This window comes from Blennius ocellaris, assembly GCF_963422515.1.
Source record: "Blennius ocellaris genome assembly, chromosome: 2".
NCBI lineage: Eukaryota > Metazoa > Chordata > Actinopteri > Blenniiformes > Blenniidae > Blennius > Blennius ocellaris.
This window is the reverse complement of record NC_137651.1, coordinates 19,502,459-19,522,355: the sequence shown is the minus strand read 5'-3', so window position 1 is coordinate 19,522,355 and position 19,897 is coordinate 19,502,459. Positions and strand designations below refer to the sequence as shown.

At 40.8% G+C, this 19,897-nt stretch overlaps 1 protein-coding gene across 1 annotated transcript; it reads left to right on the top strand.

Annotated features, from left to right (window-relative positions):
- Positions 1-17,823: 17,823 nt before the first annotated feature.
- Positions 17,824-19,663, top strand: LOC308136064 (retinol-binding protein 2-like; the record flags this gene model as incomplete). Its single annotated transcript, XM_080504275.1, has 4 exons — positions 17,824-17,896; positions 18,970-19,148; positions 19,266-19,367; positions 19,610-19,663. 4 exons carry the CDS (start codon positions 17,824-17,826, stop codon positions 19,661-19,663), a joined length of 408 nt encoding a protein of 135 aa, XP_080360401.1.
- Positions 19,664-19,897: the final 234 nt, after the last annotated feature.

Below are 19,897 nucleotides of genomic sequence, written 5' to 3'. Positions count from 1 at the left end.
TTGAAGACTGGGACTAATTCAATTTCAAGACAGTTCACTGTGTACACTTCAGCAAGGCTAGGTTAGCAAGAGTCTATGATAATATAGATGCCATAACCCCAACACAATAGCATAGATTGCAAGCTGTATCAGCATCCCCATTAGGCCTTCAGCTGTAACAGCTTGTTTTTTTCATTCCTTCGACTGACCTGCCACAGTTTTAGTGGCCTTCATAATTGTCCTTGTGAGGCGTCTAGTTCTATTACGGTGGATTATTCTATGTGGCACAGAGATATTCTGCACTTTATAAAGATGGAAAAAAATAAGATCAGTGATGAAAGGCTCAACTGCCATATTCTATTTTACCAGGGGTCCCTTGTTTAGTTTCATTTTGAAAACTGTAAGACAAGAAGAACCATATAAGCACACTGTTGATATATTTCCTTCACTTCCTCCATAAGCTTATGAGTTCACCTATAATCATGTGCATATATTTTGCAATTATTATCATTGTTATATTTTGTCTGCTTTTTATATGCCTATGTCAAGTGTCTCGACCATATCTGCCATTGTTCCTTTAACCTGTTATTTGGCCTGACTGCATGTCTCGTGTTAATATCTTGTTATTTTTATTATTTTCATTTGTCTTTCGCATTTAAAAAAAAAAAAAAGAATATTTTCTCTCGGCTCCTATCTTACAATTATCGTGCCTGTCTGTGAAGTACGTATACAAGGACATAAGAACATTATGAATAATTAAGCTTATTATTTGCCCTTTACTGCAAGAAGAAAAAAATATTTATAGTTTTAATGGGGGATCTCGCATCCATTCCTCACTGCTGAGGAAACCCAACAAACAGTACACAAAACTTTCAGTGGGAAACATTTCGGTCTAGACCTTTTGCTGAGCTGAGAAGCTGCAGCTTCATAATGCGACAGGAGTCACAACTTCTGCGAGCGCATCAGTCGGACTCAGCCAAGTTTTTCCCCAGACAAGGATAATGAGTGAAGATATCCTCACTGCAGTACATTTCCACTAGGTCACAACACTTTCTACAAACTCTTTCCCTTCCTATTATTTGTACCTCAGCCCTGTGAATAAACTACATATTTGGAACCATGTTCACAATCTCTCTTTGTCTTTTTATTTAGTTTTTGTGAGAAAAAGTCAGAAAATTCTCATTCATTGTTACCATCAGATTTGGAATCGGATGTTGTGAAGCACAAATACAGCTATGCAAACAATACTGACATGCTACCTGCACAGGTACAAAATAACAAACAAGCATCTTCTGACATACTTTATTTAAGTGTTGTTTGAACTCCCCTTTAAAGAAATATGCTTGCTGATCATGAGGATTATTTTTTAAACAAGACAAAAGTTTTAATAAAAACAGGGCTTTAAGCGTTCAGATATCTTGAATTCATTATACTGTATGTGATATGTGTTTGTATGTATATAAGTATGTATAGGGGTGTGTATACTTGATAATTTATGTTGTGTAAATGTAGATTCATAAAATATAAACTATTTTTTAAATATAGATTATTCACAAGGGGTTTATGTATCCAGTACATATACGTATACAGATAGATAGTTGATTAGATGATGAATTTGACATCTCGGCTGTAACCAGTCAGAATTCGAAACATTTTCCTGTTCTGAAAACAAATCCATCCCACAAGTCGCAATTCTGATTCCAAACCAACAAAAACCTCTCATTAAGTGTGTTACAGTGCAAAATTTTAAATCTTTCATAGTATGATGAAAATGATTGACAGCCTGAATGGTTGTGTAGTGGTAAACATTGTGCCGTCTTACAGTGAGAGTTTCCAGGTTTTTATGTGTGGGTTTTCTCTAGGTATACTTTCTGCCTTGCTTATAGGGTTGAGTCACTTTTTGTATATTGTATATGTGATGGGCTGAAGACCCCAACCCTTCCTTAACTATTCATTGCATAAATCATGTAAGATTGATGAAAATTCAGTCACAATTTGGGATAAGGAATGGTGGAGTAGCTTCAAATTAAGTAAACATGTATTTGTGTAAAACTATGCAGGACATGGTTTATTTATTTGTTAATGATGGATTCTCCCCATGTTTCTCTCCTCTGCTGAATTACAGTGACTGAGCTACGAGAGTTCTTTTCTGCACAATATTTGTGTCAGGATCAGCAGTGAAGCGGAAACCGAGCCAAGAGGAGAGAAGAGGAGAGGCTCCAACTCATCTTCATACATCAAACTAATGTCACCTCCCTCTTATTCATTTCTCCGGCCTTTCATCTGCCTGCCCACTCCAACCCACATTTATAGACCTCTCATTTTACATCATAATGTACAGAAATCTTTGATCGAGAGATTCATCATTGTTTGAGTCCCAAAGTGGGAGTTGAAAGTCCAGAGTAATTGGGGGGGAAAAAAGGAAGATGATGCTCATGATAAAGGCGTGGAGAGGTGGAAAAATAGAAGACAGCGATGGAGACAGCAGCTCTCTGTATATACAGTAAGTCATCAATGGGTGGGTGCAGGATTCAGGCTTTTGATGAGTGGCACCTGGCGTGTTTGCTTCACATGGACAAATGCTTACTGAAGTCCTGTCTGTCTGGTGTCGTATTCTCTCATTGCTCTAACATCTCGCCTGAGTGAATGTCTGCTTGGAGAAGACACTGTGTGCACCGAACCGAAACAACAAACTTCTGCAGGGACACTCCAGGCCGAGAGCTTCTGAAACACTCCCATTTCCTTCAGTGATGTCACAGTAGAAGAAGTGAGATAACAACTACAACATGGGGCAATTTGCTCATTACCTGCTACTGCTGGAGTGAATCACACAATACCGGTGTGTGTGTGTGTGTGTGTGTGTGTGTGTGTGTCCATTACAGTCCATTAGATCCACATCCCCTGTCTTCCCTGCAGCATGTACACACTGTAATGATCTGCCAGCCGGCTCCTGTGGCTCGTGAGCAGTGACGCACCGGCATGGATGATCTACTGTACCTCCACCCTCCGACCACGCACAATCACACCCAGACACGCCTAATAAATTGGACTACTCCCACAGACACAGAGAGCCAATGTGATAAGCATTGATCGGGGTGTTGCCCTCACGTTGCTAATAGATGTACTTCAACCTCGGTGTCGTCGTTTCCCAATGATCCAACCGGTTATGGCACCGAAGGGCCAGTCCACCACAAACCCACAGAGATAAATCCTCTCCGCCATTGGCCAGTGTTGGCATCGTCCGTCATTGTGCTGCAGCTCCACCTCAATAACACCCCTGCACATTCTTAGCTCTTAAAATAGTGTAAGGGACCTGAAACCGGATACATCGCGCAACGAGAAAAGGAAACGAGAGGCGGTAAGACGAGGGAGAATATGAGAGGAAAAGTAAGATGACTGCAGCAGCGTGAGGAAAGAGGCCTCCTATTAGGGCAGTGGAGGGAGAAATATTGGCCAGTGGAGCCCCGCGCCATTTGTCCTCGTCAGGATCTTAAATAGAATCGGGATCAATTATTCATGGGGTCCATAACTCGCAGTAAATGTTAGCTGAGACAGTGCTGGGCCAGGGAGAGAAGGACAGAAAAGAGAGGCTAGAAGCAGTTATAGAGGGTTTTTTTTTAAAGTCTGGGCAAAACACCTGAATAACCAATTATAGTTCAAACCCGCATGTGGCATTTAAAAGCCCTTTTTCGCTTTTTTGATGTGCCACTTTAAACGCAAGATAATAAGTGAAAACACAATGAACGTGAACCCTGCGGACCCGCAGCAACACCAGATCAACCCAGCATAAATAATGCCCCTTGACGCCAGTAGTGTGACACATTGGTCTTCAAAACTTGTCATTTGGCTCCCAAGCAATTTATCACTGCCGGGATGCCGTGATGAGAAGCATTCTTTTGCAATTAAATAATTTACTTGTTGACTTTTTTTCTTTTTTTTTTCACAGTTCTCCTATGTGCTAGAAAAGTCTCTCATCGTTCAAGGTCTTCGAGAAGTTGATGTCACGTTGTACATAACTCTTAATACTCCTATAAGCCAACGTTTATGTAGCCTTGGGAAAATACACATTTTTATCTAACAAAGCTGCTAAAGATAGGAATATATGAAGAGAGTGCTGCACAACTGACTCAACTACACCTAAAACAAATTGTAGATTGTCATGTAAAGATAGGCACTGATTTCATGGACAAGGCTCCTGTTGTGTTGGGTGTACCACAATTTTTACATTTACATTAGCCATGTTTTATTTTTCCGAGGACACCACTTAACTCCCATAGTTGTTTATTAGCTCGACCCCTCTACAGCTGAAGGTCACTGCTGTGGAATGACGCTCAAGCATCTTTTTAGTTTCTCAAGCAACATACAAATTCTCTTAGGACCCTTTCATTAAATACCATTTGTGAGATATTTACCAGCATTCATGGTTTTTGCTTCCATCGTGTTGACTGAAGGAGCCTTTAATCTGAGCCTGTATGGGTTTTCTCCAGGTGCTCCATCTTCCACTCACAATTCAAAGATGTAATTGTTAAATTGTTAAAATGTAACTAGGCCCAAAGTGTATGCATGTGTGGGCATTTGTCTTCCTTAAAGCTCTGAATAGTTTAGGCCCACAATGCATCTTGGATCTTTTGTTCTGTTGTGAGTCAACCAGACCTCTGGAGGTCATTTGTATCAAGCCTGCATTGCCAGAATCAGAACCAAACGTGTAAAAGATGCTTTTAGGCTTGTTTGTTTTTCTAAAGATTTTGATAAAATCTGCAGGTGATTTCAAATCTGAATTCTGCAGACCTTTCTGTTTTCTCTTTGCTGCTACCTTCCAATAAAGCAAGTCCTTTGATTTTAGACCAGCTGAGAACCCCACCAACTGTAGAGTTAATTGTCATTATTTCATTCATCTTTCTTATTGCTCTTGCCAATTGTATTTTTTTTTATGTGGAAAAGCACTCCGAAGTGCATTGTTTCTGATGTGTGCAACACAAATATAGCCTTTCCATGCCGATGTGTCTTTTTGTTTGAATCCTGTGGGGGACTGTTGACCAGTGCAGTGTTGTGCTCCAGCACTTTGCAATATCACACTCTTACATATGAGTGTCCAAAAGAGTCCATTCGCGACTTATAATGATATTGTCTTTCATATACTGCAAATCCTTGATGAAACTTTAATAATACACCAAAACATGGGATGACAACGTCATAATATAACATTTTCTTGTCACGTCCATTATACACATCAGTTTATATTCAAGCAAAAATAAACAGGCAGCAACACTGAACACCAGAGTAACACTCAGCACATCTGTGCCTTTGTTATACACCCCCACAACACCAACAAAACACCCGAAGAGAAGCATGTCTGCACCACACAACAGTCCCTCATGACATACCGAGAGCAGTCCTCCACATTTTCAAACAAATGCTTTGTTGTTTAAAATAAATAAATCAACAAGTGGGATAAAGAATACAAACCATGATTCTGACCTACTAAAGTTTTGTGCGTACAAAAATGACAACAGACTTCATGTTGCTCACACACATAAATGGAAGCTGATCTGCTGATATGATGTAATGAGCATAACAAAATAACACATGTTCAATATGGCATATCAGATGTGGGTACCTGACCAAAATATTAGAAGGAGTTTATGCTAATAGATTATTGTACAACACATAATGTGTTTTACATAGTCTGAAAGCCACGGGGATGATAGCATCTGTATGTAACGTGAGAAACCTTTTCCTGAGCTAGCTCCCCACCGCTTCTATTTTTGGATTTTATAACAAGAAATTGTTTGTGTTGTACCACTTCAATGGGGATTTATTTTCTTGAATGTGTTTAATAACTTCTTCATCGAACTCCATGGCCTATAGTATTTTGTGCTTGTGGGGTCACCATCCAATCAATCCATGGTGAATACAGACAACAGTGCAGAGTCCACGGTCATTTGTATAGACAGATGATGAAGTTGGGTTGCTATTACAGGTGATTCTAAGCTATTAAACTACCAAGCCTAAGGATAATATGGACAGAGAGTCATGACACCAGAGGAGGCCACCATTTCTGTTATTGTCCATCTACTATCGCATGTGCAGAAAAACTATTTACTAAGGCTGTTGAGACAAAGCAGAACTGGGGCCTGGCCACATGGACACATCGCGTATTAACAAAAACTGATATTTTCTCCTCTATGTTTTCAAAAATTTGGATCATATTGGCACTGTTTTTAGAACAGTAACTATGAAGTCAGGTCACATAGATATGATGCTAATGACGCTTCTGTCGCATACTTGTGATGTTAAACTCCATCTCCCCCTGTCTACAGGCAAACAAGTTTGTTCCAAATCTCCACTTTGGCCAGAGTTTTCAGATATAATCAATTTCAGTGACTTGGAGCTTGATTTACCTGTAAATGAAACATCACCATTTTCGCTAATTTTCATTGTCATGAAAATAGTGCTTGAATCACAAATAAGTAGGAGCATCCATTTGCTCAAGATTAAGATGTTGTTTGTTTTGTTTTTTTTACTGCAGAGCTCAACACAAGACTGAGGAAACTCTACATAAACTCATGCAAACTTTACACCAAGGCCATATGAGCAGGGATCTTGTCACTATGAGGCTAGAGTGCACACCACAATGCCACCAAAGACTTCATGTGGTGTTTACTTTCAGCATTTTGGTCTTTTACACAAGTCAGTGTACAATGGTGGACGTCAGAAGCCCTAGTTTGGATGTGAGTGCCTTTAAAGACATGTTATTTACAGAGCTGTTATCAAATAAACAACAACTAAGAACTTTAGAAGAAAAATGCATGCATATCATTGAAGGGTAAGTGGCCCATGATGACATGGATCCACAGACATATAGAAATGCAACACAAAATGGACCAGATAAATTGCAGTGTTATATCAATAAAGTGGCTGCAGAAGATGTAATTATTAATCACAGAGAAACTGGCACGCAGAAAAGCAGATTGAAACATACACCAACTCATGTGTGCAATTACCAGAACATCGTATGTGAAGTGTTCTATGTTTTCTTCTGACTACCAATGCATACTGCTCAATTAAACAACTGACTAACTTTGGATTGCACTCACAGGATTGAATAACACTTCAAAATGCAAGATCGCCAAGTTGCAAGTGTGAGTATGGAGCATAGATGATTGGATATTTTGAATTTGGATTCTCTGCAAGCCTCCATAGAAAATGTCCCTTGAATATCCTCCCTGGCACAGAGACACAAGCCCGAGGCCTGAATTATCACACAGAGACAGTTCTGGTGATAATTGACTGAAGGAATGCCAACCACTTACTGATGAACATGGAAACACTCCACTGTGCATCTCCAAATGGCTTTCGCCAGCTAATGGCGATGTGAGGAAGAAAAAAAAAAATGAGCCTGCATAAGGCATTGGAGGTAATGTAGCTTCCAGCTCAGCTCATTTTCTCCAAACGAAAGAGATAATCTGGACCCCCCGAAGGCCTCGGAGATTGAAAGCTCCACAAGCGGAAAGGCCAAATAACTAAGAGAAATTAATCGTGAGCCTGGGCCAAAGTTTTCTCATTTTACATTGAAAGCTTTGACATAGGACAGTAAATGTGACAAAACAATAACAATTTTCCGTCCTTATTGTTCCTTACGACTCATTTTCTCAATTTTGCCTCACTTTCCTCATCCAACACCCCACTTTCTTTCTTCACCAATCCCCATCTCAGTCCACTTCCCTTTCTGTCTCCATGCAGACATAAATGCAGACTGTTTGTGACAACTGGAACACTTTCCATACCCAGATGGACTGGCAACCGGCTCTCTCGGCAGAAGCAGGCTTTCATTCTCTCTCTGCCTCTCCTCTTTCAAACCTGCACAGCCATTCAGTCTCTCACAGGATTTGATGGCAGCACAAAGATATGACTGATTCTGAAAGCATTGTTAAGCTGTCCCGGAAGAGATCCTCCAGAAATTAACTGTCTTTGTGCAAAGGTGTATTTTTATGACATTATATTGATACAATCTACCACAAATATACACATTACGTCACCTTCACTTTGTGGGTATGACTTGTGTCATGCAAGTTAGCGAAAATTACTATATAATCAGACTCACTAGTTGTTGTTCAGTTTTTTCTAATTTAATCTTTATTTAAATAGATGCAACTAATTAAAATTCTATTGCAAATATTAAAGAGTAACCTGGCAAATTAGACTAAAAACAATTTGAAAATGCAACATTATGGTTGTGAGTACACTATCAACAGATTATGTAGAAAATTAGGAGATGATGAAAACACATGAGGGCAGAAATCAGGTGTTAGTGAGCCAGGAAACGTATACGTTACAAATATTGGTTAGAAAAATGACTGTAGAAATTAGCTTTTCCTTGTTTTTTAATTATCTCCTTCAATTAACACCATTTTGATAATGTAGCCTTTCTGTCATACATTAGTTGAGCATTGGATCAAGCTAATGACTGATTGACTTTGACCCCATTTGCAAGTGCAAACAGAAAACCTTCGTAGCATTTTGGGTGTCTATTCACATGGCAACGGTGCTTGGAGCTATTGAAAATACCTATTTTCAAAAATGCTGCTACTGCAAATGTGTGCCTCGGCCATAATGAATAGCTCTTCTGCAGATGTGCGAGTAGATGGACAATGACAACAATGTTAGCCTCCAGAGTATCCGGACTATGTTCTCCTGGGACGTGGTAGTTTTATAGTTGAGAGTCACCTGGAATAGCAATCTAACTTGGTCATGTGTCCATACAAATGTCCATGTATTCACTATGATTGATGTTTATAGCGTATTGTTGTCTAAGTGCATGTGTGTGTGGATTCATTACAAAAACAATTAACTTTAAATATCAATAAATATCTAATAATTACTCATTCTTTTTAGATATTTAACCCATTTAATTTATCTACCTTGCATTTCCACTTTGATGTGGTACATTTCCATCTTCTTTTGTGTTTGTTTTTTGTAGCTATAAGTAGACTTTATTAGTCACAGGTCTTTCTCAGTGGAATCTAAATAGCATCCAGATCTAGAAGGTACAAGTTTGTACTGGTTTCAATGAGTCAGAGATTTCTTATAATCATACATGCAAGCTGAAGGTGGAAAACATTTTCATTTGCTTTAAATAGAAACATCAATTGTGGTGCCTTCAGTCGGAGTCGCCTTTGTGAGGCAGTAACCACATGTTGAGCAAGTGCGGGTAAAGAAAATGTTTAAAATTGTGGGGAAAAATCCCAATACCAGAAACACTCCTGGTATGGAATATTATTTTAATGTGTTTTTGACATAAGAGTTGTATTTTTGGTTCTTTGTGAAATCTCAGCTCAGCTCTTGTTTGTCTTCTCTTGTTTGGCTTCAGGTGCAGAGAGGATGTGTAAAGAGTTTAAAATGAGAAGGCTGCTCTCACATTCAACTGAATATACACTTCCAGACATTAAAAAAAAAAAAAGAAACCATTGTACACACACATTTTTGACTCGAGTACAAACATACATATTCTACAGAATGATTTATATTTCATTGTTGTGAAGCCATATCAGATATGCATGCTTTGCTACAACAAAAACAACAAAAATTCTGAAATCTCATCCGTGAATGAGTTGCCGCAGCGGGTGCCGTCCGTGGACGAGTTATCCTGGAATCAAATAATGTGAACCTCCCAAAGTGCCCGCTTACATATGTGCAGTGTTACAACTAAAGTGCAGAGGCTGTTAGTTATGAATGAACCATGGATGAAAACTGCTACAGTACCCCCACATCAGCTAGCTTACACGGCAGCATCTTGCAGTAAATCGCTCGTCAATTCTATGTCTCAGTGTAGCTAATCTGCTAGTCTCAATAAACTGTGGTATTCCCAGAAATCAAATTAGAACATTGGAGTCATTTTAGATCAGAAAAATTGCAGGTACTATCTTTTCAAGGATTTTCACACTTAGCAAAGAATGATTTATTTTGAGCCAACGGGCCAGAGGTTTGACACTTTTGATTTTGACAATAAAATATGCACAAAAAAAATAAAAAATTGACACTTAAAGTCATGATTTTAAACTTTGGAAAATAGCTGATACTGAAACAGCAGACTTGCATGACAGAATAGAATAACAGATCCTTTAGTGTAACAACAGTCACAGGACAAAACACATCATAACCCATCCTTCTCCTCTTTCCCTTGGACGAGCCCATGACCATGCCTGAGCTCCAGAATGTCAATCTGGACACCCTCTTCCATTGCTGATCCCTCAGGACCAACACAGCCCTTTTCCACCACATAGGAAGCCCCATGCATTATGCATCACTATCCAGGCCTATTTCGGAGCTGAGAAGCAAAAAAAAAGAAGCAAAGAGCAACACAGAGCTTCCCAGGCTCCCGCAATCACTCCCACTGTAGCGCCTGTTTCTGTGGAAAACGAGGTCTCGTTCCGACTGTAAGGAATTACCAAGAGGAAAACATGAAATATTTAACACTGTCATCCCTTCCTTCCCCTCTTTACTTTCCAGCTCAAACTTCCTGAGGGGGGAGTGAGAAACTGCAGGGAGCTTTCAGTACTGTATGTTTTCCTCCAGTGATTATCTGGGAAGGTCCGGGGGGGGATGCACCATGGGGATCACATGAAGGCGGTCAGGCTCCTGAGTTTGCTTGTTTGGGTTTTTGTTTTTTTTCTCCCCCAGAGGGAGGTGGGTGACACATGGAGAGGTGGAACATGGGATTTTGATTTATAGGGAGAAGAATGGCTGCGATCAAACCGTGCTGTGCAAAGGGAGAGTGATGATGCTCGGGCGAGGTGAAGCATTTAGCATGCAGAAATGGACAAACAACCACAGGCGAGCGTGTACAGTACATGCATACATTCATGGCAGCATACAGACGCAGAGGGCAACAAGACTGCATCTTTTCCTTTTTTTTTTTTTTTTTAACCTGGCCATTTATTTAAAGCAGCATACATTTAGTGTACGCACTGGGTGACCTTGACACTGAATATACCTCCACAGGTACCTCTCGTTGAGACCCTTTAAAGAGCCACTGTATACAAGACAGTGTTTTACCATGTCTATTATTTTATGCCGGCCTAAAGGTCTGCTTACAGTTTTCCATTGCATAGAAGACATGAAAACAACAAGATAATCTGTCAGAAATTGTAAATGTAGGGTATCTTTCATTATAAAATGTCATTTTCTGCATCGGTTGATATGTGGAGGCATGCATTCCTCCTGTATGTGTAATCTCCTCTAACATAACTGTTTTTCTGCCTCGACAATGCAACCTCCACCACTGAGCTTCTTCTCCTTGTACTTCTTCTTGTTCTTCTTCTATTTCTCCCCCTCCAAAAAGGCTTCCATGAGGACGATGAAATCATTCAATTGTGTGGGAACATTGGGGCCTTTTTCAATTCTCAACGGGACATCAAAGCACACAGCAAGATGCAGCACTATTAGAGTCCATGGGTGGGATGAAAATATATTACAAATACATCTACTCTCCTCTGAAATACACAACTGGGGTCTCATAACAAAGAGCAGCCTTCGCTCAGTCATCCATCTCCTCTGGGAGCTGTGATTAATCTAACCTTTGATGTTTTTAAAACAACAGGGAGGAGGCGGAAGACATGCGACCAAGCTGGGGGGGTGGGGGGGGTGAATACTTTAATGCACAGTTCTGAATGCTGTGTTAATGAAGCAAATTGAATTGAATCACACAGGATATTGAAGTCGGGCGTCACGGAGAGTGACACAGCGTGTGAGCACAATACACACAACAACGTCTCAGTGTTAGGAGATCAGGCCGAGATGGTGGTGGTGAGGGGGGGGGGTTAAGAAACTCAACTCTGGAGAGGAAGAAGGGTGAAGGGAAATAGAATTTCAGATAATTTTGAAGTCTGTCAGCCACGGTGCGATGTGTACCAACTGATATTATGCACGAGTCGAAACACGCTGGAAGGTGAGAACTAAAGCCGGAAATGTTCAGAAGCATGCGACACACGTTTCCTGCACGGCCTTGTATGATGAGTGTACACACACACACACACACACACACACACACACACACACACACACACACACACACACACACACACACACACACACACACACACACACACACACACACAGTGTTTGCCTCCAAGGTTGCAGAGTGTTAAGACGTGTCATTAGGTGTGAATTAGACGGAAGCGAAACGGAGGCTGTTGTGCATCTAAATAACTTTATAAGGTGCTGCCTGCTTGCATGTGCGCACATTTCTTTCTTACATGATTGCCCCCCGTTCTCTAAATTATTCAGTGCAGTTTGGCATTCAAATGCTCGCATCTCATTTTCTGTGTCCTGGTGTTTACAGTAAAGATATTAATCCCTCTCTTTTAAAGAGGATGAAGGAAATAAACTCCCAAGAGTGGCTCCCAACAAGTCTCGGCCTCTCACTTACCCTGTCATCTTAATTTTGATCGGGGTAAAACATTTTGCAAAAAAAATTAAAATAAAAGCAGCAGGTATAGCTGCTGTTTCTAAAGAAGAGACATGGCTCATATAAAGCAACATTGCCCCTTTGTGGAGAAATGAGAAAAATACCAAGCTTGAGAAGAACAATCAGAACATCAACATATGGCTAGTGTTATAGGGCAGCTGCTGCCATTGCTGTGTGTGTGTGTGTGTGTGTGTGTGTGTGTGTGTGTGTGTGTGTGTGTGTGTGTGTGTGTGTGTGTGTGTGTGTGTGTGTGTGTGTGTGTGTGTGTGTGTGTGTGTGTGTGTGTGTGTGTGTGTGTGTGTGTGTGGGTGTGTGTGGGTGTGTGTGTGTTTGAAGTGCTTTGGGGTTGCACAAGCAGCGGAAAAGCACTCTACAGATTCAAACTATTTACACCAATTAGATAGTGCTAAAAGTACTGGTGAAAGTTTTATACGCATTAAATGTTATTCGTTATTCATGTAAATATAAAAGGGTGATAGCTACTTCACCTGTTTTAAAAGAACCTTTGTGCATGTGTCTGTGCGTTTTTGTGCTTTTTAAATTGTAATAAAGGGTCCACCTTCTTTGGTTAAATAGCACAGGGAAAAATATGACATTTGTCATAAATAAAAGCATTTCATCAAAAACATTAATTGAAACTCCATCATTGCAGACTTCTGGAACCAATCCCAGCCAACTGTGGGCAAGGCCACGGTCCACTCTGGACAGATCTTCAGTACATCCCAGACAAACAGCCACACACACTCACATTCAGATCTAAGGTACATTTCATGTCACCAACCTGCATGTTATTGTGCTTTGGGAATAAATAGGAGTAAGCAGAGTAAACCCATGCACACATGGGAGACCATGCTAACTCCATATTGAAAGGCCCAGCCAGCAGTTGAGCCCATACTAACCACTGCTCCACCCCTAGTATTTTTACTTTGCTACTTCTCACCATATACTGTATTTAGATTGCTGAGATCGCCGCTCACAGTTGCATGGCACTGTTGTTACGTTCATATCAAATCTCGTACCAGCCAAGTAATCAATAAAAACATTAAGCATCCATTAAAAAAGTGAGCAGCTTCTTGTGGGGTGAGTGTGCAGTTTGTTGGATAGTGATAGCAAGTGTCTGCCCTCATTCTGGTTTCCAGCATTTTGGTGGAACCTTGTTGTACTTGACTTGATTTTGCTATTTCAACTTTTATGAGTAATTCAGAGAAAGATGAACTCCAGCTCTCAAGTTATTTCTTGTTCTTATTTCTCTGAATTATTGTCCGCCTGAAAACTATGACACTATTTGAATCCTAATCTCTATTATTGTTAATGAACTACCCATCAATCTTCTCTGCAACTTTATTCAACAGAGGGCTGCAGGGAGCCAAAGACAATCCTCTACAACTATGGGCCCAATGCAGGCTGTATGCACATGTATATTCATACATATATGGACCTTTTTCACATTATATGACATTATTAATAATAGTCATTTGGATCAAGAGGCAGTAATAACTCTCCTGATAATAACTTTGAAATACCTAGTATATCTCTGCAAGTAGTCTGTAGGTTGTACTGTATAATATATAGTTTTGCACCGGAGTTGACTTTATAATCTGGTGAATTCATTTCCAAATATGTGTACTTTTGCCCTCTTTTTAACAGATATATTGTGGCGGCCATTAGGACTCAGGCCTCTCACCCAGCAGGATGATGGGAAAAGGGGCGTGGTTTTAGCGCTCCCCGCCTGGGGCTGTTGCTGACTGTTCAGTCGAATTTTGGCGGTTGCTAATGAGCTCTGACTCATCCTTCGTCCTGCCACAATAAGACAACTAATAATGTAATACCTGCCAATCATTTCATATTTCTGACCATTTTAAATGAAATGGTGCCGCTAATTTCATAATTTCCCGTTAGTGTAGTAGGATATTGGAGTCATTGTCATCACAAATGACCTTTTGGAGAAAAAAAATCAACAGCAATTATTGTGATAATGCATTATATACAACTACTATTCTTGCAAATGAAAGCTTATTTTGCAGGTTTTGTGTGATTTGCTAATCAAAAATAATGAACAGATTAGTCATTATATTCATTCATTGAGGATGCCGATGTAGCACTCTCTTAATCATTGTTCTTTTAGTAATATATTACATTATGCAGTTATGTGATCAGATATATCACATTCAGAATATCCAAAATTATTATGTCACTGACAATTATTACATTACTGGTTTATTCCCAAAATTTAAAAAGGAAAATCATGCAAGGAGAAGGCATTCCCTTGAGCCCCAGATGTTTTCTGCTTTTGTACGTCTCCTGAAACTGGCGTTTTGTAGAATGGACCCGCGCCACATTTGCAACAGACTTCTCAAGGTTTAAGTAGAGAATAAATAGCCAGATGTGTTACTGTTCATAGTCCATGAAGCTAAAAGTGTGGTGTAATTAAGCCATTGAGAGTTTAAGATAAAGGTTTCTCCAGGCGAAAGGAGCTTATCAGCTATGATAAACCATGACATACTCCTATCTCACCTTTGACCCTCCACATACAAACTCAGCATTACGAGATCAACAAAGTGTTACTGTCTCACCGAACCGCAGTCTGCTGTAGTCATGACTCCCGATCCCTGCAGCAGAATATTTTACGATCTGAAAGCTCTTCAAGCAGCTGAATGAGATCCAGAGAGCAAACTGTATTGATTCAGGCTGAAAGATGGTCTCTGCTGGGACGTCTTGGATGAAGACTGAATAGTGAACAAGTGTGTAGAGCGGCACGTGATCAGTTTCAGATTAGTTAAAAGTTCTCAGTTGAAGTCCAGCTGTAACCTCAAGTTAACTCAAATCATAGGGGTTCTTGTTGTTGTTTTTCATTTTAAATCAGCGCAATAACAGATGAGGTTCAACACCTGAAAACATAATATAAGCACACGTTTGCACACCGTCGGACCTCATGATACACAGTTGGCAGCAACAAATGCCCTCTGGCTGGTTTAATAAGGCTAAATATCCCGGGCGGAAGAAATGCAATTATCGTTGAAAGAAGGCTCATTGTTAATTGCAGGAGCTTCAGCTGTAATTTCACTGCTCAGTCAGCCAGTATTTGGATAAAAGCTGTGCATTTAGACTTCTCAAATAAACAGTGACTGTGAATCTTGTGTGTTTGTGCCTTAGGTAAACACATCGATGCTCTTTCTCAGCTGAGTGACAGAGTCAATGCAGGACATGTCAGGAGTTACACAGACAGGCTTTGTAGTCTGACTAAATTGAAAAACTAAAGGCCATTGTGATAGTGAGGTCGAGCAAAACTCAGTCACTGGTGCAAAGAGATACGGATATGAATATACCCAGTCAAATTTCTTCTTTGAGGTTAGAGTTGATTTACGTAATTATCCCTCTGAGAAAGTAAAATGCACAAAAATGCGCACATACAAATGCAATCTAATAAATAATTGATGATAATAACAATAATAACATCATCTCCCTGCAATCTGTCACTGATTTGATAGAGGAGGAGTTGTTAGTATCTCTTACGTCTTCATATTAGACATTATTGTTCTGCTAACATGTTCTCTGGTTGAACATTTTTAAAGGTGGTGAAGTGGGCCGCTGTTCCCGTGACCTTCTGGCATGTTTGGTATCTATTGAACATTTAACAGCAACAAAGCCTGAATGCACCACATTTGATTGAGTACACACTGAATTTGTGATATATTTTTACAACCAAAAGGTCAAATAGACTGTTCTGCCATGACTTTCAGACTTATTGCCAGGTTATACTTGTAGTTTACGTTATGTGTCATATACTTGTTTTTGAGGATTTTGTGGTTATTTTCATTGGAAATGTGTGTAGAGTGAACCAGGTATAGACAGTTTAAAGATTATAGATTACGTATTCAATGTTTAACACATCTCATACCTCTAGTGGTGGTGAAAGTATTCGAGTTTGACAAATGCCTCAGAGGGAAGACTCACTGTAAATCGGCCATCCATCCACTTAATCCATTTATCTTCTATAATCTAGACAGCACACTCATCTATCACAAAGCTAACACACAGGCACACTCACACCCAGCTAAACCGAGTTGTCCGAGGAAATCCACACATCAAGAAAGCATGCTTTATTGATCTCTTTGGGGAAATTATTTCTCCGCATTTAACTCATCCTATTCATAGTTAACCTTAAGAATACACACTAGGATCAATGGGCGCTTCATGGTGCGGTGTCCAGAGGGACCGCCGCTGCCCCAGGCAGAGAGAAAGCATGTCAACTTCACAGTGAGGGCTCAGTGCTTATCACAACACCTGATGAAACACCTTCATGCTATCAGGAGTGGTGTCTTGTCTCCATCCAGAGGGTTAGCTGATTCTTTGATATACCTGGAAAGGATGTGGATCGTGTGCTCCACTCATCGCAACCGTTAGATCTACATCCAGTTGAATTCTATTGAAGGTTCTGGACCCAGACTGCTCACCTACAGGATCAAAACACCAAATGGGGAAATATCCTTTTGAAGACGAGTGTTTCTTCTCTTTCAGTTGAGCTCAAAAGACTTGGAAAATCAAAGGCCAAGGTGCACTGTCCTATTGTATAGACACATAGCGGTCCAACATGTCCTTTAGCTTGTCACCTGTCTCTCTGCGCTGCCACTCCTTTACTGATAAACCAACTCCATCTGTTCGTCCTGCACTGATAAGCTTTAATGTCTCATCCTGAAATTACTCCATATGATAGCCAAAAACCTTCAAACGATTCATGCAAAAGGAGTTAAAAACAGACTGAACTGATGCATTTGCATTTGAATTGACAGAATGTCATGCAGCAGAAGTAAAAAGAAACTGACCAAGAGGCAAGAAATGGACTCCAGAAATAAACTTGAGGCTGCGGCTAATCAGCACTCATCTTTGTTCATGCTCCATGCCATCATCTTTCCATTGCAGCACATTAGAATGAGTAATTGCGGGAAGCAGCAGCTTCATTGGGAGGAAATGAAATAAGATGGTGCGGCAGACAACGTGAGTGCGGCGTGCTTCATGCAGACACCGTGGCATGTGCACCAACGACACACAACCGGCAGAGAGAAGATCTCTTACCCCACATAAATAAGTGAATGTGAACTATATATTATATTACACACACACACTCACTAAAACACAGTGCGTGTGCCAGAGAATTATCAGGCGGACCCTGTCCTTTGACCCACACACACACACACATACACACACACACACACATACATGCACACACACACACACTCACGCACACACACACACGCACACACACACTCGAGCATGCGCACAGTGTATATAAAGGGCTGGGACATTGAACGGTCTCTCTTCTTAGACAAGCAAACTTTAAGACAAACTCCTCGCACCACTCTCACACATCCCCATCAAAAATGCCTGCAGACTACAATGGACGCTGGGAAATGGTGACCAATGACAACTTTGAGGAAGTCATGAAGGCCCTCGGTGAGTTGCGCTCATACAAAATGCATAACGTTGTGTAAGAGAAGGAAGAAAAGTGTCCTGTAGTCCTCCTTAAAAAGAACGAAGATTAATGAGAGAGCTGCGTTAAAAGACAGGCTGAGCAAAGAGAGCAGAAAATCTGGCATGGGTGTGACAGAAAGGATAGAGGAATAGATGGAGAGAGAGAGAGAGAGAGAGAGAAGAGAGGGAGAGGAGAAAAACAAGAGTAGTGCTGAGGCATTGCTTCATTTCCTCATTGAGCTGCTGTCAGGCCAAGTTAACCCCCACTATGTGAGCGGTTGCTGGCTCCTACCACGCCAAATAAATATTGATTCACTCCTGTCTGCATTTTCATCCTCCTGATCCACCGGAAAGGAAGACGGATTCCAGCCCCGGACCAGGCGACGAGCCAGCTCGTCATTTTCAAAGGATGAGGGGGTGTAACAAAAAAAAAAAAAATACAAAAATCAGGCTTCCCTTCTCTCCTTTTGGTGCGTCATTGATCAGACCCAGAAACGCTTTCATTATTCACGACTCTATCTGCAATTCATAGAACAACCCCCCTCGATACACTGCGCTCTCACGCACGAAATCCGGGAAATCCTCAATGCTTCAACCTCATTTCCATCCAGCAGCATGGGGAAAATGACATCCTGATGGAAATGGGTCAGAAATACCATTTAGATGGGTAAATACAGGGGCCTCGTCTGTAAGAGTGATGGGAAGAAATTGAATTTTCACTTTAATGCAAATGGGATATGAATATCTAAACAGTCGTGCCTGGGTAATTTTCATAGGCAGAGCAGAGTGCCGAAACTGGAGGCGGAGAAACTCATTTGGGACCATCTGACAAGTATTTTGGGAAGGAATCCGAATAAGTGGCCTGTGGTGTAATGCACCTACGCACACACACACACACACACACACACACACACACACACACACACACACACACACACACACACACACACACACACACACACACACACACACACACACGCCAAGAGGATGAGAGGTCATGACAAATGTCTACAAATGTCCCACATTTTTGACGGTTTCTTCCTGTGTGCACCCAGACATCGACTTCGCCACCAGAAAGATCGCCTGCCACCTGCACCAGACCAAGGTGATCGTCCAGAACGGAGACAAGTTCGAAACCAAGACCCTCAGCACCTTCAGGAACTACGAGGTCGACTTCACCATAGGAGAGGAGTTCGAGGAGCACACCAAGGCCCTGGATAACCGGAAGGTCAAGGTAGGGAACGGTTCCTCGAATCCTCGCTTATTTATGACGCGTCTGACGCAGCAGATGGGGTGAGGAGTAAACGCAACTGTCGCGTTATCTCCTCTTGATTTTCTGTGATTGTAACAGACTTTGGTGACCTGGGATGGGGACAAGCTGGTGTGCGTTCAGAAAGGGGAGAAGGAGAACCGTGGCTGGAAACAGTGGCTCGAAGGAGACCTGCTGCACCTGGTGAGAAAAAAATAAATAAAAGCGGTGTACAAGATCTTTCATGTTTGCAAGCCAATCAGTGAGGCACACTTGGCTAAACATTTCTCAATCCATAGTTCATCTCATATCCAAAGATAACAATAGGGAGATTAGAGTCACTATCTGAACCACATAATCTGTCTGATTATATAACTTATTAAGGAACATGTCTGTTGCAGCCTCAAAGTCTGAAGGTCTGTTTTTCCCCCTTCTCTCTCCTCCAGGAGATCCATGTTCTGGACAAAGTGTGCCACCAAGTATTCAAGAAGTCACAATAAGATGGGACCGGACAATATCTGCACTTACTGCCTGCTGTTATAAAACTATTCATGTGGTCGTTTATTTATAATGTAACTTGTGGAGAGATGCAATAAATTCATTTAACACTGAATCGTATTTTACTGTTGTGTGATAAAAAATTAACACTGCAATTGTTTAAACATTTGTTCGCTCCTTTTCTTATTTCATTTATTGTATAACACTATGCAAATTATTTATTTGAAGAATGCAGC